The sequence below is a fragment of the Symphalangus syndactylus genome, chromosome 11, assembly GCF_028878055.3.
Source record: "Symphalangus syndactylus isolate Jambi chromosome 11, NHGRI_mSymSyn1-v2.1_pri, whole genome shotgun sequence".
Taxonomy (NCBI): domain Eukaryota; kingdom Metazoa; phylum Chordata; class Mammalia; order Primates; family Hylobatidae; genus Symphalangus; species Symphalangus syndactylus.
Window position 1 is genome coordinate 124,185,617 of NC_072433.2, and position 26,741 is coordinate 124,212,357.

A 26,741-nucleotide genomic window follows, 5' to 3' on the forward strand; every position below is an offset into this window, starting at 1 on the left:
ATAGCACACTGATGTGGGATCCAGGGAGGGCTCCTTGGAAAGTTGTACCACTGTGGCCTAGGGATGGACAACTGACAGGGCCACACGAGGAGCTAAAACCTTGTGCTCCATTTGCAAAGCCAGTGGCCCCGGCAGAGATAGGAGACCCTTTTTGTGATTTCGACAGTGGTTTCCCTGGAGTTGAGCTCTCCTGAAACTTATTCCTGCAAAGACATACTACTGTGGACCCACCTGAAGGGCGGCATCCGCTGTTCTAGTAGGATCTCACGTTGGTATTTTCAGGCACTTCTGCCCCTTGCCATGTTCAATAAGTCATCTGTGTTGTTTGGGAGGAAAGAGAATGAGCATCCCTCAGTTCCTTCACTGCACCAGGGCTTGCCAATGCAGTACCTCATTTAATTCCTGCTACCATCCTTGAGGTGGCTGGCATTAGGTCATTTGCTGGGTGTAGAAAATGACATGCAGAAATACTGTAGCAGCCCACTTAATATCAGGCAGCTGGTAAGTGGCAGAGATGAGGCTCGACCCCAGGATTTCTGACCTAATTTCTGATCTCCTTAGTTATTCTATACACCAAAATCCCCTGTGGTTTGGATTCCTAATCTCAGGACTGAGATGAAACAGAATTTCTTAGCATAGGGGACCAAGCAGTAGATGGGCTTTTGCGAAGAACTTTTTTGTTTTCAGAGTCTGAGGTTGGCAGCTAAAGATGAGAGATGGAAGGTCAAGTGCAGCAGAAGAGAGAAACAGGGAGAGTGGAGGTTGTTCTCTAGAACACAGAAGCCGCTTCTTCATCCCACACAATGGAAACCAGAGCCCAGATGATATTAACGAGAAGTTCCAGAATTGCAGATGGCACTTTGCTGCTTAGGGAGGGGGGAGAAGAAGAAGGAGAAAAAGAAGAAAAAGAAAAAGAGCAGGTGGAAACTTAAAAAAAAATGGTTAGCTGCATGTAAATGGCTTTTATTATAACTGCTAGGCTGAACCAGAAGACTTGAGCTATGTAAAAATGTCACTTGCTCTTATCACGGTTCATAGAGATTACCTTTCAACGCGAGTTTCATTTTCATTTCTTCCAACACTTAGAGAAGCGAGCGAGGCAATGACTCCTTTATTCCCTAACCCTCGCCCAGCAACTTGCCTCTTCCTCTGTGTTTTGTGTCATTCTGTATGATATTGCATCAAGGCAATTCATGGCAGTGGTTGAACCAAAAGCAATTTAAGTCAAAAATGGACAAATATGGATGTCACTTAGAAGGCTTATTCAAAGGTCTTTGACATCGCTCAAAGCCTGAACACTTCTCAGGAGTGAGATGCTTTTTTTTTATTTTTTATTTTTATTTTCTAGCAGTGCAAGATCGAAGATTTAATACAGACCTCTTAGTGAGGCATCTGCGTGGTTCCATAAATAGTTTTAGAAACTATTTATTGGTGAACCAGATATTTTGTATGATATACCAAGAAATAGGGGCTGACAAAGATTGAGTGATTAGAAATTCAAGGTGAATTTCTATATATTACTTTGACTTGGTAATTTGTGATAACAATAGCCACCATGTACCTGTACTTCCTAGATTTGGGCATGGTGTTAGGAGTCTTATATTTATTATTTTACTTAATTTTTATAGTCATCCTGTGTAGAAATATCAATAAATATAAAGGTAAGTGTTATTGTCCCCATTTTACAGATGAGAAAACGGAGTCCCAGGGGCCTACCTGCTCAAGGGCACAGAAAGCTTGAATGAGTAAATTTACTGTGTGTTGTTCCAAAGGTTTCTCCAAAGGTCTTTTCACCTCCCAAGTCTGTTCTCATTTTGAGAAAGACTGGCCCAGTTAGAGGCCAGGAATCCATCTTGGCCGTGTGCCTTCTGCTTTGTCTCTGGGGTTATGGGGAAGGCTGGTAGCTTGAGAGCCTCCTCCTTCAATTCTGTCAGGCTGCATGCACATTGGAAGGTAGCTTTTCAGGTTGTGGTGGATGGTGGTGAAGCAGAGGGATGCAAAGCAAGGTACATGGAGGGCTGTGCCTTGATCATTCCCAGGAAGCAAAGCGAGCATCAAAAAAAGAGTAGTTGGACCATGGCGTTGCAGAGTGACAGTGAACCAGGAACAGTACCCCACACCCTGGAGGGTCAAAGAGCTGACTTCAGAGAGACGTTAGGTGCTCCTACATGTTGATTCTTAGAGAACTAATGACACGATTGCATCTTAAAATGTTGAGAGTTACACATATATACAATACGAATATTTTGTTTGGCTGCAAAAGAATTATAAAAGAGTGAAAAATCCAATCCCAAAAGATTACACTGGTAGGATTCCATTTACATAACGTTGTTGAAATTAGAAAATTATAAAAATAGAAAACAGATGGCTGGGCACGGTGGCTCACTCCTGTAATCCCAGCACTTTGGGAGGCCACGGCAGATGGGTCACGTGAAGTCTGGAGTTTGAGACCAGCCTGACCAATGCAGTGAAACCCCGTCTCTACTAAAAATACAAAAAGTTAGCCGGGCGTGGTAGCACACACCTGTAATCCCGGCAACTCGGGAAGCTGAAACGGGAGAATTGCTTGAACCCAGGAGGCAGAAGTTGCAGTGAGGCCAGATCACGCCCCTGTACTCCAGCCTGGGCAACAGAGTGGTACTCCATCTCAAAAGAAAAGAAAAGAAAACAGATGAGTGATTGCCAGGGACTGGAGAGGAGTGGGAGGTGAGTGGGAGCCAGAGTGGATATAAAACAGCAACTGGAGGATCCTGGTATAGATGGAAATATTCTGCATCTTGACTGTCTCAATGTCAATTTCCTGGTTGTGAAATCGTACTAGAGTTTTGTGAGATACCACCTTTGGGGGAAACTGGATCAAGGGTGCATGAGATTGTTGTATTATTTCTTAAAACTGCATGCGAATCTACACTTATCTCAAAAATAAAAACTTTCATTAAAATCAAATAACTGCTCAACATTTGGGCGGAAAAATCAACAAGTAAATTCAAATCACCCACGAGCCCACCACCCAGAGAGAGTCACCACTTCTATTTTGATATATTTTATCCTCCTCCCTTCCAGTCTCTCTCTTCTGTTCCTACATATAAAATGGAGAGGTTTTAAAATGTAATTACATCTAACCCTCCCTTGGCTTGGTAATATCCAACCTTTGCATGTCTTCAGAGAGGTCCAAAGGCTGTGCTGAAACTTGTTGGTTTGGCATTGATTTTGACAAAAGACAGCAACAAGATCCCCTTTCTAGGAACCCATGTGGATTACTATGGATTCAGAAAGGATGCATTTTATGTACAGGGCTGTGACCTTTTTTTTTTCTCCCTTCCTCATGCTAATAGGTGTTAATACTTTGCAATAAATATTACTTATGTCTGTGAATTGAACTGTATCCCAGACTGTCAGCACATATTTATTTTCTCATTTTAATTTCTTCAGGTTCTCACTCTTATGGAGGGTGGGGAGGGGGTAGAATAAGGTTAGGCTGGAGGGCATATCTGATTTGGAAAATACATCCCTGGTGATGTTCCTACCAAGTGATATGCTTGGTTGGTGATGATAAATTGGGACTGAGGAATGGGTTAGGAGAAGGCTTGGAGAACCCAGCTCCCAAAACTGTCTCATCATCCTCTAGAGATATTTCTCCAAGTGCTTTTGTTTCCAGTGACCTCCCAACCCCAGGCACTAGCGAAGCCTTCAGGCAGGTAAGCACACAAATCCTACGTTTTCTAGTTGACCATGTATTATTAGCTAGTGACTTGAGCAAGTTGCTTCATTTTTCTGATCCTCCATTCCCTTTTCTGAGCCACAGTTTCTTCATCTTTGAGTAGAGTTAACAAATTACTGGCTGTTTGAAAGATCAAATGAGTTAGCACATGAGAACATGCTTTGCACAAACAAAGTTGTATGCAAAATAAGTTTTCACTGTGGGATGGGAGAAACCCTTTGTGGACATTGCCTCCCAGTGGACCCTCAGTGTGTACTTGTGGAATAATTTTTTAATATAAAATAATTACCATCGCTAATCCTAACTGTGCACATTCTTGACTCTGTGGCACTGAACAAAATCCTGAACCTCTCTGTGCCTTGATTTCTTTCACATCTTGTTCTAGTTTTGAAGAGCGATTCTTGTGTGAATTCAGGGAGAGGAGGCATGAGGCATGGTAAGGACACCGTTCGTCTGTGGTTGACAAATTCATTAGGCCCACAGTCCATGCAAAAGTCCTCATGCCTCTGCAGCACAGTTATAATGAAGAGGAGTGATGGTATGGCATGATCCTGCTACTAACAGAGGCTTATTTCATAGTGTCTACAGAGCCAGTGGTTTATTTTGCATTGTTTATGTCAGCATTAAGCAGTATTCTTACACAATTTGTAAGTCTTAAAATTCGCTATCTACTCTAGTAGTTGCTCCAACTGTGATGTGCTCACAAATCACCCAGGGATCTTGTTAAATTTGGATTCTCATTTCAGTAGGTCTAGGTGGGGCCTGAGATTCTTTGTTTCCTTTTCTTATTTAATTTTTGTGGGTACATAGTAGGTGTGTATGTACATATGTATATGTATATATATGTATATATATATGTGGTTTTTTTTCAAAAACATTGTGGGTACATAGTAGGTATATATATATATATATATATATGTGTGGTCTGTGTTTCTTATAAATTGGTGATCCCCCAGGGGATGCCTGCCTTGTTGGTCCGGGTAACACTCTTTGAGTAGCAAACATGTAGATGTAGTTCTCAACAGTAGGACTACGGCCATTGGAGGAGGCATTTTGGAAATTTGGAAAGGCATTTTGGTGGCCTTTGGCACTTAGCAGGTGGGGTCCACAGGTCCATCCTGTGATGCCATAGGCAGTCCAATATAACAAAGAACTGCCCTCGTCCCAGTAACATACACGTGTGCCCCCGGACATTTATTTTGATAAAAAATTTGTTTCCAGTGATCTGACCCCAGAATTCACTGTGCTTACACAGATACACAATGTGCACTGAGTCTTCCAGAAATGCAGGGGCCTTCTAAATCAAGGGAAGATTGTGTGGTGTTTTGTTCCAATCTTTACCAAGGTCTCAATACTATCTTGAAACATCATGCAACGCTGCTCATAATATTTGAGTCACCATAACATGTGATCTGTCTACATATGTAGCTGTTTTTATTCATGGTGATTAAATAATTGTGTGCTAGAGCTGCCCTCAGCGAGCAGCTCATGAGAGCAGATTTTGCCTATTTCTTCCAAAATCTACATTCAGTGATATCATGTTGGTAGGTTGAAACTGACCATGGTGGGAATATTTACACCATGGAAATTGGCAAATGCTACTAGTCAGGATGATTGTTGTAGTTTTCATTTTGTAATTTTCAGAGTTGGTTTACCAATATGATGTCTGTATTAAAATATATGTAATGCTGCTTTCAAAATGTTAAGTATTATGAGGATACATTAACAAAATTCTGGCGAACTTTTTGTCTTATTTTTCTTGAATCGAAACCTATAACTAGGTGCAAACATTTGACTATTTCATTATAGGCTTCTGATATACTCCTGTCCGAGCAGTTAGCTTTGAAAATGCGTACTATTTTATTGTCAATTATGTTTTCTTAAAAAAAAATTTATAATTATGACTTATTACCTTTGCTAATTATGTGTGTGAGTAGATTATGTTATTCATGAATTTTATTTCAGGACCTTGGTAAGGGGTTATAAAATATTTCTTTTGAAACAAGGGTCTTGATTGTTGGGCTTGAGTGTCCTGATGTAATTAATGCAGTGGGCAGAGCTGGCAGACGTATGGGACACCCAGCTATTCTCTGGAAGGGAAGGGATATAAGAGACACACTATAAAGGTGAATGGTAATTGGCATCTCCCCTTCAAGGTGACCAGGAGGATCTGAGCTGCCTGGGTGCCTTTGTGGAAGTGTGTTTTGAACTGAGGTTAGAGAGATCAGCAATGTATCTCTTAAAGTAATCCAGGAGGAGTTCATTTTCAACTGATTCAGCAATGGAACACTTGAAGAGGAGGACGCCAAAGTTCAAAATGGGTTGGGTGCAGTGGCTCGCTCCTGTAATCCCAGCTCTTTTAGAGGCTGAGGCAGGAGGATCGCTTGAGGCCAAGAATTTGAGACCAGTCTGGGCAACATAGCCAGACCCCATCTCTGCAAAAAAAAAAAAAAAAAAAATTAAGTTATCTGGGCTTGGTGGTTACATACCTATAGTCTGAGCTACTCGGGAGGCCGAGATGGGAGAATTGCTTGAGCCTGGATGTGTGTGGCTATGGTGAGCTAGGATCACGCTACTTTACTTCCACCTGGGTGACAAAGTGAGACCTGTCTCAAAAAAGAAAAAACAAAAAGTTGGAAATGAGTGGGAAAGGATCTAAGATGATTGGAAAGAGGGCACATAGAATACAAGAGGAGTTGGGCATGCTGGCTCATGCCTGTAATCCCAGCACTTTGGGAGGCCAAGGCAGATGGATTGCTGGAGTTCAGGAGTTTGAGACCATCCAGGGAAACATAGTGAGACCCCATTTCTACAAAAAGTAAAAAACTCAACTCACGCCTGTAGCCGCAGCTACTCAGGAGGCTGAGGTGGTAGAATCGCTTGAGCCCAGGAGGCGGAGGTTGCAGTCAGCCAAGATCACGCCACTGCACACCAGCCGGGTTGACAGAGTGAGACCCTGTCTCAAATAAAAATAGAATACAAGGGGGGATGAATATAGAGTTAAAATACACTCTCTAGAAAAAAGTAAGAAATATGTAAAGAAATCTAATTTAGAAAAATGCGTGCACACACAGGTACGCTTCACAAGACTGGCAGGTGGAGAGGATGTTTGTTAACAGGGCTGGCTATTTTACTTTAAGTGCTGCAAACATTGCAGTAATGTTTGGGTCTTTGCTTTTGGCAATCACTTCTCTTGTTAATTTTTTTTGGCACCATAGAAATGTTTCCATAAATAGTGCATTTAATGGAGTGTGTTACTTTATTACTGTCAGCCACTGTCCTAGGAGAGGAAAATTCAATAAACACAAAAGCAAAGATTAGAACATAGAAAGCTTCCAATTCCAGATCCTTCATGAGCTTGTACCTCTAAAGAATGCAATTTTTCTATTTCTCCACCTGCAAAATTCTTACTTTTTGGGGTGGTAAAGCCACCTAGGTCAGTGTCATGTCCAACCCAATCTGTAAAATATTGATTACTGTGGTGCCTGTTTTGTTGACTTACAAAGCCAATCGCCCCTTTCTATGCTGCTAAGATGCGAATGCCCAGCTCAGGGGATGAGATAACTGTCAGCTTTGCCTAAGCTTTGGGCATTAGCACCCTCCATATGCAACAAACCCACGAATGAAATGTTTTGATTCTTTGACACAGAATGATTGGAAATCACTTCCTTGGCTAGAGCAGGGATCCAGTGTAAAGGAGGAAGTAAAAACAAAAAAGCATAAATAGATGAGAAAGTGAGCAAATCACACTCATCGAGGAGCAAAATAATTCATTCCCTCTCCCTGGCTCAGCATGGATGCAAATAATGTATCATTAAGTAAGTCCCCAATACAAAGACAGCCAGCATAACTGTTGCATCAAATATTTAGCCAGAGCCAAAAGCAATTTATTATGTTTTTTTGAATAAGTTTGATTTACTAACCTTCAGCACAATCCCTATTTTTAGAGGTTGGCTCATATTTTTAATTTGTTTTCTCTGAAGCGCTGCATCCTTGGTAGCGTTTCAGCTGTCCACTCAGTTCCTAATGGCAGAGCAACACCGAAAAGCGTAATTACATTTCCTAATTATGTGTAATTAGGCAAAACCCAGATGATGTATTCAACATGCTCTGAGAATAGCCAAGGGTTAAAGACTGCTGGAATTTGGTAACATTTTTATAAATAAGCTGGTGCGTTATTTAACGTGGGGGGGTCTAAGGTGATGCTGGGTGCCTTGTAGACCGATACCGTGGTTGAAATCTGTCGCGTTTGTTTATTTAGCCAAGTAAAACTGTAAGTGATTCGCCACCTCCATACCTTCCCCTCTTTTGGAAACCAGAGTTTAGATGTGCTATTCTTAGCCCAAGAGAGGCCCTCTAAGCTCAGAACCATAAAGTTCTGCTTACTGACAGCCTAAGTGATATTTATTTTTTCAAAGCTTAATCCTTTTGAAACATAGAGAAATAAATACATCCTCTTATCTACCATATGCCTGGGACGGGAAATAAATTCTTATTTTCCTGCCGTGTGGTACCAGTGGGTTACGATGAATAATTTGGGCAGTCTCACTGAAGATAATAGGGAAGCCTTCTCTATTACCAGTGATAATTATGAATCTCATAATAGAAAACATCTCGAGCCCGAACATCAATCAGGGAAGATAAACAATGGGAAATGATAGGTGTACAAAAGGGAAAATGGCAACAGCACATATGGAGGGAAAGACCGCAGAATTCTGGCAGGGTTATAAATCATACAGTCAAATAATTTACGTGCAATTAATATCCTCAAATTAAAACATACGTTTTTAAAGAAAGGTTTTGCAGACTTTTAAGCTGGCCAACTGTCTGCCTTACAAGATGCATCTGGAAACCCCATTGCCGTCCTCCTTCTTTAGTCTTGTATATTTATTTATCCCCGGCCAGAGTTGGCTGGGGCACAGTCTAGCAGTGTCACCGTGTAAGCTGACCCAGTGACCTCGCTCTAGCTCACCAAGGACTGACCATACACCAAAGTGGCCAGACCTAGTGGTGGCTGACTCTCAGGATCTTTGGCCCTGACAGAACAACAAAGACTGGCCTATTGAGGCAGGAAGTCTTAACTTCCTTGGCCAGCTTGAAAGGCTGTCTCCAACCATGCGGACACAGCCCAGTGAAGCGCTTGGAAAAGCTACAGACAAATGGAAAACCTTCATTCCAAAGGGTCATTGTCTCCTCCTATTTAATAGCCCTGCATTCATGCACTTTTTTATCTTGCTGTCTTTTTTTTTTTTTTTAAGTCAAATACCAAAGTACTTCTTTAGACTGCTCTTAAAAAAAAAAAGAATCCATTCATAATTGTGAAAAAATACTGCCTATTAGTCTGCTATTATGGCTCAGAATGAAACTTAAGACTGCATGGCTAATTTATTTACTGCATCGTGGGTGAAGACCAACAAGGTTTGCAGCCTTTCCTCCTATCTGTCTGCATGTAGAAATTCACAGACCATGGCCATTCTGACATGAATTCAAATGAGAAGTTTTCCATTCCAAACCCTGTTTAGCAGCAGCCTGGAGACTGGAGTCAACTGTCAAATATGTCCTTAAGGCCACAAACTATGCTCATGGATTTTGTTTTATAGGCTTAACATAATATTTTATAAAACATATTTTTAAAGAAATGTGTAATTTTTCCCCCAAAGCAAGGGTTTTCCAATGCCATCTAATTTACTAAGTGTGGCTTTGCTGCGTAATAGTCCATAATTTATAGTCAGCCTCCACAAGGCAAAAAATAACTCTAAGCTATGATTAAGTAAGTAATGGACAAGGTAACTAATATTTCCGGAAGGATGGCCTTCCAGACACTCATTTTAAGTGACAAAATGGTTGAAGGTTGAGATATGTAGTCCTGTACTAATTTAATGGAATCAAGAAACGACATTATAAGCTGGCTTATCTGGGCACTTAAGACACGGAGCTGAGAGTGAATATGAGAGTGAATATTCTCCACGTCCATTTTAATGAGCCTGTGCCTCATTTTCCCCATTTAAGATAGATGGGTTTATGTCTAATTGTGCCACCAGTTTTTCCCATAAAATAATTCATTTGGAAGGGGTGGCCTACTCCAGTCTGAACCAATTCTAAGATGGTAGCGTGGATGCGGGAGGCACTGCACAGGACGGAAAGCATGGACTTTGGAATCTGGCACAAGTGGATTTGAATTCAGACTTAGTCATCAGGAGCTGTGGGACCTTGGGAAAGGTTTGTTTGTTTGTTACAATTTTAAAATTTTGAAATAAATGTTGGCTTACAGAAAAGCCATAAAGAATACTGCAAAGATTTCCCATGTCCTCTTCACTCAGCTTCCTCTAATACTAACATGATACATTTTTCAACACTGAGAAATTAACCTTGTTATGATGCTATTAACTAAACTCAGACTATAACTGACCAACAGACTTTATTTGGATTTGACGGTGTATCCTCTTCCATCTTTTACAACCAGGTACCACCTGGCATTTATTGTCATACCTCTCCAGTCCCCTCTGGTCTGGGACAGTTTCTCATGAATTATTTTTTTAATGGCCTTGAAATTTTTGAAGAGTTCTGGTCAGGTATTTTGTAGAATGCCTGTAATTTGGGTTTGTCTGATATGTTTTCTTGCTTAGAATGAAGTGGTGCATTTTTGGGAGGAATATACCTAAGTGATGTGGCATTCTTCGGCCATCAACTCGGAGGATGTATAATGCGAAAGTATCTTATTACTAGTGATGTTAGCCTTGACCTCTTGGTTAAAGTGGTGTCTGCCAGATTTCTCCACTGTAAAGGATCAATTTTTCCTTTTGTAATTAATAAATATCTTGGGGGAGTTACTTTGGGACTACTCCTCAAATTTTCATCCATTAATTTTTGCATCCCTCTGGGGATCTTGCCTGCAATGATTAATACTGTGGTGTTCTCATGATTGATATTGTCTTTCTCTCATGCCTTCTATTTATTGGTTGGAATTCTTCTACAGGGAAGGCTGTTTCTTCTTCTTCATTTATATCAGTATGGATACATGAATATTTATTTTATTCTGTAGGTCATAATACAACCGTATTGTGATATATTTTGTTGCTCAAATTGTTCCAGCTTTGGCCCATAGGAGGTCTTTCAGGCAGGTTTCTGCCCCCTTTTGTCACGCCCCATTCTTTTTTGAGCACTTTCTTATTTTTTCACACTGTAAGAGGCTTTACACTGTCATCTTGGACTTCCCTGCCTCAGTCTCGGAATTAACTCATTCTCCATGGAGCCTTGGTTCGTTTGATTGTAGAATCATATTTAGAACGAAGATCTAGGTGCTAGTTGTGCTCATTACTGCTGGGGTGTCATCGCTTCTAGAACTTCTCAACAGAGTTTAGAAATATGTATATTATTCTAACCCATGCACGTACACCTATCTCCATTTATTCCTGTATCTCTGCATATAATTTTCATTTATTTATTTGTATTTCTATCTGGACACATTCCATTATTTATTCATAAATTTATAACATATCAGTATCTATTATAAATTATATGTATGTACATTTTAATGTGTGTTTGTACCTCATTCCAATCCAACACAACAAGTGGGTTTTTTCAGACTTGTTTCTTTGTTTTTTTTCTTTTTGTGGGGAGCAGGGTCTTGCTTTGTTGCCCAGCGCAGTCTCAAACTCCTGGGCTCAAGCGATTCTCCTGCCTCAGCTTCCCTAAGTGTTGGGATTATAGACTTGAGTCACTGCATCTCGCCACAACTGGGTTCATTATTCTGACCTTTCTTTGGGATGTTATTTAACTCTCAGTTTCTTCTTCTATAAGATGGAAATAATAACAGCTAAAGGTTAGGATTTGGGGAAGGTATGGTAAATTGTAAAAATGGTAACTTGTTTAAAAAGAAAAAAGAAGAAAAAGGAAAACAGTATTTCCCTCGCTGCATCAACACCCATCCTGTATGACTGGCATTGCCCAGTGGAATCTTAGCAGCAGAGGCATGACAAGCGTTCGGATGCTGGGACTTTCTATGTCGTTGCTTACAACCGTGTGACCACTGCATGAACAAGCCTGAGCTGACCTGCTGGAGGATGGTGGCCACATAAACGGAGAGTAGTTGCCCCAGCTGATAGCCTGCCAGTGCCTGGCATATGAGTGAGGTCCCTCTAGAGTCATGTAGTTACTAGCCAAGCTACCACTTGACCCCAGACACACCAGAGAGCCGAGCAGATATCAGCCAAGACAACCCACACCAGAGAAAGAGCACAGCCCATTCACAGGCTCAGAAACTAAATGCAAGAAAAATGGTCACTGTTTTTACTCACTGGGTTTTGCAGGGGTTTAATATCCAGCAAATGCCAATGAATTAGAGTTGACATATGGAAAACAAGTAAGAGTAACTTTGTACACCGTGGGGTCCCAATCAGTGCTGCTTTTCGTTGTTGATGTTGTTGTTAATGTTGAGAAAATTTTCAAGTCATGTTCGCCCCTTTACACCTTCACAGACAGTCTAACTAAATGCACTGTATTTGCTAACTTTTGGAACTTGGCTTTTGGACTAGACCAGCACCTCGAGAAAGAACCACTGTTAAAATGTAAGGCTCTGAGTGTTTATCAGCTCACACCAAGGAAGAGAGAGCTCAGGAGAGACTGGGCATGAGGTGGAGTGAGCACCCTGAATGCTGGGGAATGGAAAGTCCTTTATCTGGTGTTGCCTAAGGGTACGGGGAACCTGGCCTGGTGTCGGGAGGAAACAGGGTGCAGAATAGGAAGTGCAGGAGTATCTAAGTGGCCAAATTTAGCCTAATTAACAGATTTGCCTAGGGCTGACCCTGAAGCAGAAAGCAAAGCCTAGATCAGTCTGCTCTCCTCCTACCAACAGGGTAATGATGAGGTTGAACCACCAGTTCTCAATCGCATACATGAGATTCCCAAAATAGACGGGAGTTACACAGAGACATTTTTTTTTTTTTTTTTTTTTTTTTTTTTTTTTACTTCCTCTGAGATTCTGTATTTCCTTAATGACCCGGTACATCTATTTAGCCCAGTTTTTATCCTTGCAGATAAGTTAGTGCGCTTCTTTTTCTGCTGGTTGTGATCATATTTCTATTTAGAGGTGAAGGTGCTGAAAACCATTTGCTGCAGTGACTCGCAAAGACATAGTTACCACGAGCAGCAGCAGGATGGGTGGCCACCATGCTGCCATGGGAATGGTCACTGCAGAAAAGTTAACAATCTTGCCACAGCTCCCCAGGGCCTACTTGGTGTCCCACGGAGGACAGTCTGTACAGCAATTCAACATTAACTGTGTACCCCTCCCAGCTTGGCCACTGTTCTGCCCAAATATACAAAAGTCGGTGTAAGTCTCTGTTACCACTGGGAGCACTCACCTTTGGGCATGTTGCTACAGAGTCACTCATTCCTAGGAATTGCGAAGTCAGTTAAGTCGTCAAAAAACACAACCAGAGACCGGGTGCGGTGGCTCACGCATGTAATTCCAGCACTTTGGGAGGCCGAGGCAGGTGGATCATGAGGTCAAGAGATAGAGACCATCCTGGCTAACACGGTGAAACCCCGTCTCTACTAAAAAGACAAAAAAAATAATTAGCCAAGCATGGTGGCGGGTGCCTGTAGTCCCAGCTACTTGGGAGGCTGAGGCAGGAGAATGGCCTGAGCCCGGGAGGCGGAGCTTGCAGTGAGCGGAGATCGTGCCACTGTACTCCAGCCTGGGCGACAGAGCGAGAATCCCTCTCAAAAATAAATAAACAAATAAAAATAAAAAAGCCACACACAACCACATTTTGAGATAGGCCGTCCTTGGCAAACTTTGATTTGGTTTCTGTGTTTAAGGACAAAACACAATACTTTTGTTGTTTGTTTCCCTCCCTAGTCTAGATTTCTAATCTTGATGCAGTGAGCAAAGGGAGGGGTTTGTATTGTTCCTACTTGAGTCAAAGGACCCATAAGAAATAGAGGGATTGGCTGGGCGTGGTGCCTCATGCCTGTAATCCCAGCACTCTGGGAGGCCAAGGTGGGTGGATCACCTGAGGTCGGGAGTTCGTGACCAGCCTGACCAACATGCAGAAATTCTCTACTAAAAATACAAAATTAACCGGGTGTGATGGCACATGCTTGTAATCCCAGTTACTCGGGAGGCTGAGGCAGGAGAATAGCTTGAACCTGGGAGATGGAGGTTGTGGTGAGCTGAGACCATGCCATTGCACTCCAGCCTGGGCAACAAGAGCGACATTCCTTCTTAAAAAAAAAAAAAAGGGGGGGGTGATAGAGTGAGAATTGGGCTTTTCGTCTACAGAAGTTTTCACTACCAGTGTGTGTGTATGTGTGTGTGTGTGTATATAAAATATGAAAGAGAAAACAAAAAAATAGAGAAAATAATAACTAGCCAATGTGTCATCACTCCAGACAACAGCTACTGTCAATATTTGGTTAATCCATTCAGATTTTCCCCTATGAATGAGTTTTTTCACCTCCATAATATTAATTATAATACATTGATACTACATCCAGAGTGTTTTACTTAACATTATAGCACAAGTGTCTTCCCTTGTTGTAACATAGTGATTATTAATGTTATAAACATTAGTGAGTTAAAAGCTATCAAGTGATAGAAAGTTCTTATAGCTCATACACTCTTCAGTAACTGGGAATTTATACTGCTTATACTTGTTTTACTGCTAAAAATAATGTTGCAATGAAACTTTTGTATATAACGCTATTTAGTCCCCTCTCCTGCACTATTTACCATTCCTTGGAGTTTCACTCTTACTTCATATTTACCATCACCATCCTCGTTCACCATTGTTAAAATTTTATGTAATGATGAGCCTCATCCAGGACCTACGTGTGTCTCTGTGTCAGTCACTGCCTGTGAACCAGGGGCGTGTGGAGTCAGGGCTCAATTCAAAAAAGAATCCAATCTTATTGGGACAAACAGATATTAATACCCCTGGTCTTTGAGCCCCACTGTCTTTTCACACTGATGAGTTCTTAGTGTCTATTTTTGGTGATTGAGTAGAACTCGGTGCCATATTGGCTCAACATGGAAGATTTCTGTGATCGATTATTGATCAGTCATGAATAAGGAATCGGGATGGCAGTTGCAAATGTGCCAACAGCTCTCTCAGTATTCTGGGTCTCTCTGCATGTAGTGTTTCTTTTGCAGCTCCTAGAGATAAATTTTTTAATGTATTACGTGTGAGTTATTTGAAAGAGGGTAGGTGTGGACAGTGAGGCCAGGTGGCTTAATTTCCAGAAGCTTGCCTGTGATATTTACCTTGATGAGTTCATTAACAATATGGCTTTCACCTTCAAACTTGCTCATTCAGAAATTAGATTTTGTGAGCCCACTAAGAGTAGGTCTTTCTGTTAGGTGCAGACTCACAATAACCAAATTCACAGAAACTGATGTGTAAACACACGGTCATAAACAATAATTTTCAACAGGAGGTATAATTATCACATAGTTTGAAATGCTCTTGTTAATCTGAATAGGAAGAGAAGATGAGAATTTTCTTATAGGTAGAACTACAGAAAAAGAGTTTACTTATACGCAGAAGTACAGGTACTGAGCCAAGTGACATTATAAGTTATTTAATTGGCAAATGATTAAAGCGAAGGTCGTTGCCTATATGACTCAAATGCTTGGTTGCCTCAGAAGATAATGAGCGTGATACTTTCACAGTGAAGCTATATTGCACATTTGTGTTTGTTTATTGCCCATCTTTCCCACTAGAAGGTGAGGGACTTTATCTGTCTCATTCACTACTTTGTCCAACCTAGGACAGTGTCAGACACATAGAGATGCTCAATAAATCTTGGTTGAGTCAATATGTTTCAAAATACAAGGTGACTCCAAATATAAAGCAGTTTTTTATTTTCAAATGAAGTGGACCTCCCCTAAATTTTGTGCCCAGTTTATAAACTTCAGGGGCTGTAGATGAACTGTTCAAAAGTTTTATTGTAGGATTTCATTTGTTAATGTGTTTTCACAAGTAATATATTCAGTTTAAAAGACTGGAGTTTTTATATATCCTTACCTTTATGAAATAATTTCATTTAAACCCTCCATGCCCATCTTCAGCATCATTGTTAAAGCCTCTTGGTTTCTGTACCTGTAATCTTCATTCATTCCTCAGCTGTTTGAAACACAGCACTTTTGGGATCCTTGTATAATGCTGTCCCCACAATCAAGAGTGACTTGAACTGGGACATGTTTGTATTTCTTCAAGGCAACTTTTCATTCTCTCATCTCATTCATTTTGAGGTCATTTGGTTGTTGAAATGTTAGAGTTCATCCTTAAATACTTAAGAGCATGGGACTGTCTAGAGAAAGGGAGATGAGATTCTGTGATAGCCAGGGGTCAAGATGGCCTCCAGTGACCCTCACTTCCTGGGTTTTACATTGCAGTATATTTCTCTTCTACTCTGAACAGGATTGTCCTGTGTAACTTACAGGGGGAAGTGATAGCGCATGACCTCTGAAGCTAGGTGAGAAAATACATTGAGACTTCTGCTTTGCTTCTCTAGGATCACTCCTTGTGGCAAAAGCTAGATGCCACGTTGTGAGGATACTGAAGCAGCACCATGGGGAGATCTACATAGCAAGGAATCAGGCTTCCAACAGCCAGACCAGGTTGCCAGCCAACATGAGTGAGCCATGTCGGGAGCAGTTCCTCCAGCCCCCTTTAAGCTTTTGGATGACCACAGATGAAATGACCATCTTGACTTAGGAGACACCCAAGCCAAATCAGCTAGCTAAGCTGCTCCTGAATTCTTGACCCACAAAATCTATGTGAGGGAGTAAATATTTATTAATTTTTAAGATCCTTCATTTTGGAGTAATTTGCTACCCACCAATACTAATAGAGAGTCCATTTGCACTGCCTGTAGGATAAATAATCCAATAGCTTAATAACTATTAAAATGGAAGAAAATCTAGGAGTTCCTCAATGTTGCCACCTGTTTCTTGACGTTAAAAATGTACACATTTGTGCGCAGAAACTTTTATACAGTAATAAATTCATTGTTCCCTCTGCATGTAGCACTTTCTCAAAAAGTAGTTTGGTGACAGGCTTCTTTCTTCTCATCATTAAATGATATACTGGAGATCAGTCAGATGAACTGCAATTTATATCTTGCCCCCACCCAGTGTTGACTTGCCCAGGGTCATACAGATAATAGTGGTGTGGTATCTCAGTTTTCTTATCTGCAAAATGAGAATACCTGATGGGATTAGTGTGGGAATTTAATATCTGTAAGATGTTTAGTTTGTTGCATAACAATACGTTATACTGTACGTTATAACAATATGTTAATATGTTGCCATATATAGCCATGGCAAACGCATAGTAAATAGCAGGTATAATTATTATTTCTTTTTCTTTTTTGTTTTTACTGAGACAGTCTTGCTCTGTCATCCAGGCTGGAGTGTAGTGGCATGATCTCGGCTCACTGCAACCTCTATCTCCTGGGTTCAAGCGATTCTCCTGCCTCAGCCTGCTGGGATTACGGGCGCACGCCACCACGTCCGACTGATTTTTGTATTTTTAGTAGAGACAGGGTTTTGCCACGTTGACCAGGCTGGTATTGTTTTCATTATTGTGGTTATCATTATTTATTTAGTTACTGATCATCAAAACCCAGAAATCCACTTTCAGCAAACATTCCATAACCCAGTGTGCTAAAACTCCCTCACTGCTCTCCATTCTTCATGAATCTTCTTGACCATGAGGCAGAATCTTTGTATGCTCTTCTCATCAAGGATTTTATCTGAAAACCTGCAGTACTTTGCCTTTCCCTGGGTGGAGAGGAGGGGCGGATAAATACTTTTAAAGTAATGTAGTATGCACTCTCCTGCTTGGTGGGAATATAGTGGGCTTCCTGTTAGGAAGCCCAGCTTGTAAGCATGTATCTATGTCCCAGGGAGGTTTTCACTGAACTAAGAGATGCCATAAGCAGTCCTTGGTGTAATAATTTAATAGCAAACCTCTCAGCAATAGATCTTCAGGTAAAATGGATGCTGACTGTCTGTCTGTTGTATGAAGATTCAGATATTGATGTAATTTAAAATACTTTTAGTATCATGGATGCGAACATATGCCTTTTTATTTCTGAAGGAATTTCCAGAATGTTCGATTAAAAAATGAACAGAGGAAATGAAAAATAAAATTGTCTATTGTACCACCACCTGAAGATAACCACTACTATCATTTTGCTATATTTCTTTCTATATTTCTCTCAGCATTTACACGATTGTTTTTACATAGTAGTGACTTTACTGAATAGTTATTTCATTTCGCATCTTGACGTTTTTTCTCAATTAAAATAATAATTGTGAACATTGTTCTTTCTACTCTAACTACTCAGGTTGCTTATAATGAGCTTGTATTATAATAAAACTTCATTTTATTTTAGAGAAAATGAAAAGATGTTATTATGCAGGTAACTTTATTTATTATTTGCATGCAATTTATCAAATAGAATTCCGTGGTTCAGCAAAATGAAACCTTTAAGTCTTTTAGCACCAAATGTTAGAAATTGTCATGAAACATATTTTAATTTGGCAGTGAGTTCAGGAGATGAAGACTGTCCTTTAGATAACATCAATAGCTTTCTAAAATATGTAGCCAGTTAATATTTTACTTCTGTCTGTGCATCTCTCAAATTGTAACATCCCCGGAACATAAAAATTGCTCTGTTGAGATTAACCCCTAGTGATATCTGTATTTGCTAATTTGTTTCTTTTTTTCTTTTCTTTTTTTTTTTGAAACATCATCTTGCTTTGTCACCCAGACTGGAGTGCAGGGGCGCGATCTCAGCTGACTGCAACCTCCGCCTGCCGGGTTCGAGTGATTCTCCTGCCTCAGCCTCCCGAGTAGTTGGGATTACAGGCACATGCCACCACGCCCGGCAACTTTTTGTATTTTTAGTAAAGATGGGGTTTCACCACTTCGGCCAGGCTGGTGTCAAACTCCCGACCTCAGGTGATCTGCCCTCCTCGGCCTCCCAAAGTGCTGGGATTACAGGCGTGAGCCACTGTGCCAGCTCTATTTGCTGATTTTTGAACAGCAACTTTTTTTTTTTTTTTAACACAACTTTAAAATGGGTTATGTGTTTTATTTTCTTAGTGAAGTAATGGCTTCTCAAATTTACCCTCCATTATTTTATTTTAGAAAAATCAGTATGATTCATCATAAATAAATCAGGACTATGATTGACAGTCTACCTAGAAAGATTAGGAAAGTGGGGATGTTGACCCCCTAACCCCCCAATTACTACCTTTGTTCTTACAAGTGTGTTTAAATCTGTTTCTGTTAATTTACAATTTGAAAGGTGGGTAAGGAGAAGAGTTTGAAAAATAGATTACTGTCTTCATTAATACAGGTTTGACCTACAAAGTCTTCACGTACTTAATGATTAAAAACCGAAGTACTAAATAATAAATTACAAGAATTTAGAGGAGTCATCATCTTGAAATTAGCTTACTGAATGTTCTTATCATAATAAATCTGAGTGGGTGTCTAATTTAGTGTTAGCTGACTAAAATTATATGTTGCAGGAAGGAAAAAAAAACACTTTTGTTTGAAGACAAATGCAGTGAGTTTAATCACAGGTGATCTGAAAGGCACCTATCTTCTGCTGTGTTCACTTCGCAGAAACTTTGGCGAAACTGGCTGAATGAAGATCGATTCCAATTTGTAAATCTGGCAGACAATAAAATTTCCCCAAGCACTTTGATGATGTTTGTATGTTTAACACTTCCTGCTCAGAGCTGTAGCCCATCAGATTCTAGAGCTACGCAAAGACGGAAGACAACCTGTCTTCTCCCAGTTTCCAGCCTGTATAGACTTAATCATTTTCAAGGTTTAAGGGTGTTTTTGTTTATTGGTTGGGTTGGAGAGAGACGCATCACCTCTCCTAACTTCTGTGTTTGCTTCCCTCATGCTGCGTGCATCAGAAAAGATAGCCTGTTCATTCATCATTGATTTCCTGGCTTCCTCCTTGGGTCCGTCGGATTCTGTGTGAAGCCCAGGGGATCCAGGGAAAATTGGGGCTCAGTCCTTACTCTCATGTAACTCAGTCTTTTATGGAAGACAGACTTGGGAACAAATGAATCAAAACGAGTTTTGTACGGAAAAAGTCGGTGCATACACCAGGTACCCAAGAAGGAGGTGACTAACTTTATCTAACTTTACTTGCAGGGCAAGGCAAGTAATTAGGGAAAGTTTCCTCCAGACAGGGGAAGGCAAATATGAGTATCCAGGGAGGATGTTCCTGGCAGAGGGATCAGCATAGGAAAGGAGTTCAAGGATGAAGAGTCAGTCTGGTCCCTAGAAATAATTTTGTTGGTGCATAAAGGGCCAGAACAGAACGACAGAGGACAATGATAAAGATTCAGGCAGGGACTACATTGGGAAAGGCCTTGCAACAGGCCTGGACATTGTTTGTAGGCAAGTAGGGGCACCGAAAGCTTTAAAGCAGGGTGTAACCGGCTTGTAGTGACTTTTATCGAAGTAGAAGTTGAATAGATCTGGCCTGGTGTGGTGGCTCACGCCTGTAATCTCAGCACTTTGGTAGGCTGAGGCCGGTGGATCACTTGAGGTCAGGAGTTCAAGACCAGCCTGGCCAACATCGCAAAACCTCATCTCTACTAAAAATACAAAAATTAGCTGGGTGTGGTGGTACACCCCTGTAATAGCAGCTACTCAGGAGTCTGAGGCAGGAGAATCCGTTGAACCCGGGAGGCAGAGATTGCAGTGAGCCCAGATCATGCCACTGTACTCCAGCCTGGGTGACAGAGCAAGACTGTGTCTCAGAAAGAGGAAAGAAATGGAAGAGATCTCTTTCAGTACAATGGGAAGGGGCATATAATTCAGTACTTTGAAAAAACGTACTATCTTATGAAATGGAAATATATGTGTACATAAATTTAATGCACGTATTCGCGAACATACACATTTACATATACAGTCATCGTTGCTTAGAGAGGAGGTTGTGCTCTGAGAAATGCTTCATTAGGCCATTTTGTCATTGTGCCACTGTCATAGAGTGTACCTACACAATCCTAGATGGTGTAACCTACCATACTCCTAGGCTAGGTAGAGCATATTGCTCCTAGGCAGCAAACATGTACAGCATGTTTCTGTCCTGAATACTGTAGGCAATTTTAATACAATGCTAAGTATTTGCATGTATAAACATAGGAAAGGTACAATTGAAATATGGTATTAGAGTATTCTGGGATCACCATTGTATATGTGGTTCATTGTTGATCAGAATGTCATTATGCGGTGCGTGACTGTGCTTAAATAATTTATCTCAAATACGCAAAGAGTTTTGGCTAAGGAAGAAGAAAAATGTGAACCTCCTAATAGAAAAATGGGCAAAGATAATGAACAGGAAATTCGTTGAAAAGAGTTGACAAACATGAAAAAATTCTCAACTTTATTTTTAATCATAAAAATGGAAATTGAACAATGAGATACTGTTTTTCACCATGACATTGGCAAAAGTTAAGAAGGCAGATAACTTCCATGTTGGTGAGCATGTAAATATAAAAAGGTATAAAAAAGAAGAGTTGTCCTGAATCTGGTCTGGAATAGAACCTTTTTTCCCATGATGTAATTCACAGCCTCATTCCTGATAAATTGCTTAAGCAATTTTCTGATAAACTTTAATGGGATTAAGACTTGTTCTGAGAAATCAGTCACTCATCTACCCAAGCTGACTGTCAGTCAAGAGTCTAGTGACCTTAAACCAAATGTTATTTTCTTTTTGTATCTAGCCTAACATTGACTATCTTATCATTCCATTTTCTTATAAAATGCCTCCGCCAAGACTGAATCTTTGAATTGATCACTAGAGGCCTTTTCCCTAGTAGTAACATTATAATAAAACTTTGACTCATGCTCATAACTCGATTTTCCAAAAAGTTTTACTTCACAGGGAAAAAGAACATCTGCTGTTTATAGGGGCATAAATTGTTTTGGTTATTTTGAAGAACAGGTTGGCATTTTTGACCCAAATTAAACACATGCCTTTTGATCAAGCAATTCTGTTCTGTACCAGAAAATACAGAAATATTTGAATGAATGTGCCAGGACACCCAATTAAAAGAATCAATGATTTTTTAGCATTATTTCGTATGCATACATGCATACATATTTAGTTATTTGACCTATTACATTCTAAACTGATATTAACAAAGTGATATTTGAGTTACAGATTTTCCAAAGTTTTAAATACTATATAGCAAAAAAAGGAAAAATGAAAGAAATTAAAGAGATAGCTCTATATACAGACATTGTGTGTGTGTGTGTGTGTGTATAAAGTGGCTGTGCATGATATAATTTTTTATTTCAATCGTTTTAGGGGTAAAGTGGTTTTTTATTACATGGAGAAGTTATTTAGTGGCGATTTGTCAGATTTCACTGTACCCATCTGAGCAGCATACACGGTACCCAATATGTAGTCATATACATATATATATATGTGTGTGTGTGTGTGTGTGTGTGTGTATGTATATATGTGTATGTATCTGTATATGTATAATGGCTGTCCTTGATATAATTTTGAGTGAGAAAAAGCAAATTGAAGAATAATACATGTATTATCACATCTTTTAAAAAAAAACTATACACATACCTGAATGTTTTTGTGTGTATTTTCATAAAATGATTTGGGGTTGAGGTGATAAACATTAATTATAACTGGTGGTAGATAACTTCTATCACCAGCACGGAGTGTAGCTTAGGAGCTGGGAAGGCTTTGAGGAGGAAATTTTCTTTCTTTTTTCTTTATCTGTCATGTTTGAATTGTGTTCCATCAATGTGTCCTTTTTTTTTGAGATAGTGTCTTACTTCATCATCCACTCTTTAGTGCAGGACACAATCACATCTCACTGCAGCCTCAACCGTCTAGGCTTAAGTGATCCTCGCATCTAAGCCTCCTGAGTTGCTGGGACCACTGGCATGTGTCACCACATCTGGCTAATTTTTTCAAGTTTTTTGTAGATGGGGTCTCAGCATGTTGCCCAGGCTGGTCTGGAACTCCTGGGGTCAAGTTATCCTCCCACCTCAGCCTCCCAAAGTGCTGGGATTACAGGTATGAGCCACCACGCCTGGCCAACATCTACTAGTTTTGAAATTAAAAAAAAAAATATATATATATATGTAAAAAAGGACAAACGATTTCCGTTGCACAACTATAATTGATGAAGTGGCCCCTTGATGTTCTCAGGGCAGTCTGAGACACTGAGGAGAACCGTCCCCCTTTGCAGAGAAGCAGGATAAAGCGGCCTAAAAGGAGTTCAACTGATTTCAACTGTTCGTTACCTAGCATAAAGCTTGGGCTCAGCTGCATGAAAGGGAAGTGGAGAAGGTAGGAATGGATTGGTTTTTCCCCCCTGCTGAATTCCCCTTCTCCCTACTCCCTTCCTGCAATTTCTAATAAATTAGAAGAGCTCTGCCTTCCAGAAAAGAGCAGAGGTACCTTGCAGTACTTTTGGGAATCTTACCAGGAAGAACTGAGTCTTCTTTTGCAAAGGAAAAGCTTTTTTTTAAATGTTAAAAATTAATTAAAAATGGAATGTGTTAAAGCTTGATTTTTATCATTAGCACCCATTCCAGAGGGCGTGTTGCTGTTAGTAAAACTTCAGATTTTTTCTGTCATTATAGATTTGGTTTTAGGGAAAATGCCTTCACGTTCAGCATTTTATATGTCAGTTCCTAAAACTCATGATCTTCTGTGATTCCGTTGGTTTAAGAGCAGGGCAAGTAATATACTCACATATTTCCCCACAGCCTTCCGGGTTAGAGGGTATAACGGCTGGCAAACAGAACATTGATAGTTATTGATGGTTATTTTCAAAGGATGGACATTGATAGTTAAGTTTTAAGGAAGAAAATGAGGAGGCAATTTAATGTGATTTAACAGCGACTTTTTTTAAAGACATTATTTGCATCTCCTATTTTCACTTACTTATAAACAGGTGATTTCCACGTAGACATACTTTTTTCTTGCTTGAATGAGAAAGCATAATGAACTTTATGATTTGGTGACATATCCAGATAGCTATAGCAAATAACTATACTGGCTTAGATAAATAGCATTTTCACAAGTAAACATTTTAGTTCTCAAAAGACAAATTGTAATAATTTTCTAGCCACATATTAGCATTATGCACCAACACATAAACTTTTAGCTGGAATTGTGGAATATAAAGTAGCTCCCATCCTTATTCCATCACCCATATTCTAAAATGTAGATTGTATTAGTTGAGAAATTTTACCAAATATTTACTTATACTGTGTTATTATTTATACTATTTGTCAGTTCCACTATAGTAGATGCTTAATAAATATTTGTGAATCAGTGAATGGATGGATGAATGCATAGTGGCCTACTTCTGTGAAGGTAATTGAAGAATTCCCACACTTGGTCCCCTTTGGATATAACATCTGTTCTGAGCACCTCCCGTTTACTATCTTGATGCCTCAAATAGACCTAGTATATAGTAGGCAGTCAATGAAGATCACAATGAATTGGCTAGACTTTGATTTATTCATTTATGCAAATTGCCTGCCATTCAAAGAAAAAAGAAGGAAAAAAAATGGAACTCTTATCATGTGCCAGACATTGTTCTAAGAGGGAAAGATACTGTGAAAAAGAAAAATCCCTATTCTAGTGGATCTTAGATTATCGTGGAGAAGGTAAGGCAACAAACACAAAATAAATACTTAATATAATTTCAGGTAATGCTAATGTGTGAAAAAGAAATGTTCTTCCTGTTAGCACTGCCAACATATGCTGTATTTCTCTGCTGCACTGCCACATGTGTGGATGTTCATGAGAAGGTCTGGGAACTAGCTAAAATTAGGGAGTTAAAATGATCCAGCTGAGCTCAGGCTATAGGGAGGAGTTCTCTCCCAGGTGTTTGTTTTGTTTTGTTTTGTTTCATTTTGTTTTTGAGATAGGGTCTCACTCTGCCACCCAGGCTAGAGTGCAGTGACTTCGACATGCCAGGCCCAGGTGATCCTCCCACTTCAGCCGTCTGAGTAGCTGGGAGTACAGGCGCATGCTGTAACACGCAGCTAATTTTTTGTATTTTTTTTTTGTAGAGATGGGGTTTTGCCATGTTTCCTAGGCTGGTCTCAAACTCCTGTTCTCAAGCAATCTGCTTGCCTTGGCCTCCCAAAGTGTTGGGATTATAGGTGTGAGGCACTGTGCACAGCCTCAGAGGTCCTGTCTGCCTGCCTGCCTGCCTTCCCTCCCTCTCTTTCTTTCTTCCTCTCTTTACTTTCCTTTTTTCCTTCTCTGTTGAAGGCCTAAATAAAATAAAAGACTGAGTAAGAAAGAATTGACTCTCTCTGCCTGACTTCAAGCTGGACCATCAGTCTTCTCCCCATCCATCCATCCGTCCATCCGTCCCATCCATCCATCCCATCCATCCATCCATCCATCTACCTATTAACTTATTCACACTAGCTTTAAAATTATTTTTGGCTCCAGCTTATTATTTTTAAATGTAAAATCATATACAGAAGTTGATAGTATAATTAAATCCCATGAGTCCACCATCCAGATTCAGTAATTATCACATGTGGCCACAGTTGTTTTATCTCTCCCCACCCTCTTCCCCCATGCCTGAAAATTTACCACAGTAAGTCCAAGACATTATATATTTTTATTCATCGACATTTTGAGTCACTGTAAGTCAGGTCTTTTTAAAAAATGGTAACTACAGTATCATCATCACGCCCAAAAACATCACAAATTATTTAATATCATTATCACCTGAAGGCCTATTTTTCCAACCATTCTCTAAATATTATAAATGTCACTTTTCATTTGTTTGTTTGAATTCCAGGTTAAAACCTTTAACTCATTTCCTTCTTTTGATTTTTCAAAAGTTGGTTGAATACTTTCTGTCTTAAAAAGTCCAGAAATCGTTGAAATAGGTAAAGCATAAAAAAAATTAAATACGCCATGTTTCCAGGCTCTAATGTTTTCTAGTCAAGGTTGTAATATCCAGTGCAAGGGTAAAATTGCTTTCTGGTGGTAAACATTTGAGAAAGATTTGGTTGTTGGTGATAACGATGGTTATAGTAGGAGTCTCTGGAGAAATCAAACTAATACTATGTGTGGGTGTGTGTGTGTGTGTGTATGTATAGATATAGATACACACGTGTATCTATTATATATATATAGAGATATGCATATCTATACACACCTATGTGTGTGTATATCTATATCTATACACACCTATGTGTGTGTATATCTATATCTATACACACCTATGTGTGTGTATACCTGTATATACTATATGCAGTTTATAGTATATATAAACACTATCATATATAGAGTATACATATACACACTATAGAATATATACTATACACTATATACTCATACAGTGTATAATGTATATAGTATTCAATATAGATCTATAAACATGTGTATACACACACACATTTTTCTGTATATGTATATGTATAAAGTTATATATAAAGATTTTTTAATAAGGAACTGACTCATGAAATTACGGAGACTGAGACTTCCAAACCCAGGACAACCAATGGTACAGTTCATGTCTGAGTCTGAACACCTGAGACGCAGGAGATAAAAAGGCATCAGTTCCATTCCATATCCATATCTGAGTCCAAGGGCAGAAGAAGCTGATTTTTCAGCTTGAAGTCGGGCATAGAAAGCCAATTGTTTCTTACTCAGCCTTTTATTTTATTCAGGCCTTCAGCAGATTAAATGAAGCCACCCACACTGGGAAGGGCAATCTGCTTTACTCATTCTACTAATCGAAATGTTCATGTCATCCAGAAACACCTTCATGGACGCACTAGAGATAATGTTTACCATAATATCTGGGTATCCTGTGGCCCAGTCAAGTGGACACACAATTAGACGTCATGGTGGTTATGTCAAGGTTTTTTTTCTTGAGATGGAGTCTTGCTCTGTTGCCAGGCTGGAGTGCAGTGGTGCAATCTTGGCTCACCACAACCTCCGCCTCCCAGAT

The 26,741-nt window shown here is 39.8% G+C and overlaps 1 protein-coding gene across 2 annotated transcripts in view; it reads left to right on the forward strand.

Moving 5' to 3' along the window:
* The window catches only part of WWOX (WW domain containing oxidoreductase), a 1,124,776-nt gene that overhangs the window by 747,136 nt on the left and 350,899 nt on the right, over window positions 1-26,741 (forward strand). The window contains exon 9 of one of the 2 annotated variants that reach the window (XM_055299643.2): window positions 688-12,664. The exons of the other annotated variant lie outside the window; for it this stretch is intronic. Coding sequence (XP_055155618.1) covers window positions 688-825 — 138 coding nt within the window. The 3' untranslated portion in view covers window positions 826-12,664. Of the gene's footprint in view, window positions 1-687; window positions 12,665-26,741 lie in introns of those variants that run through there. 2 annotated transcript variants of the gene reach the window in all.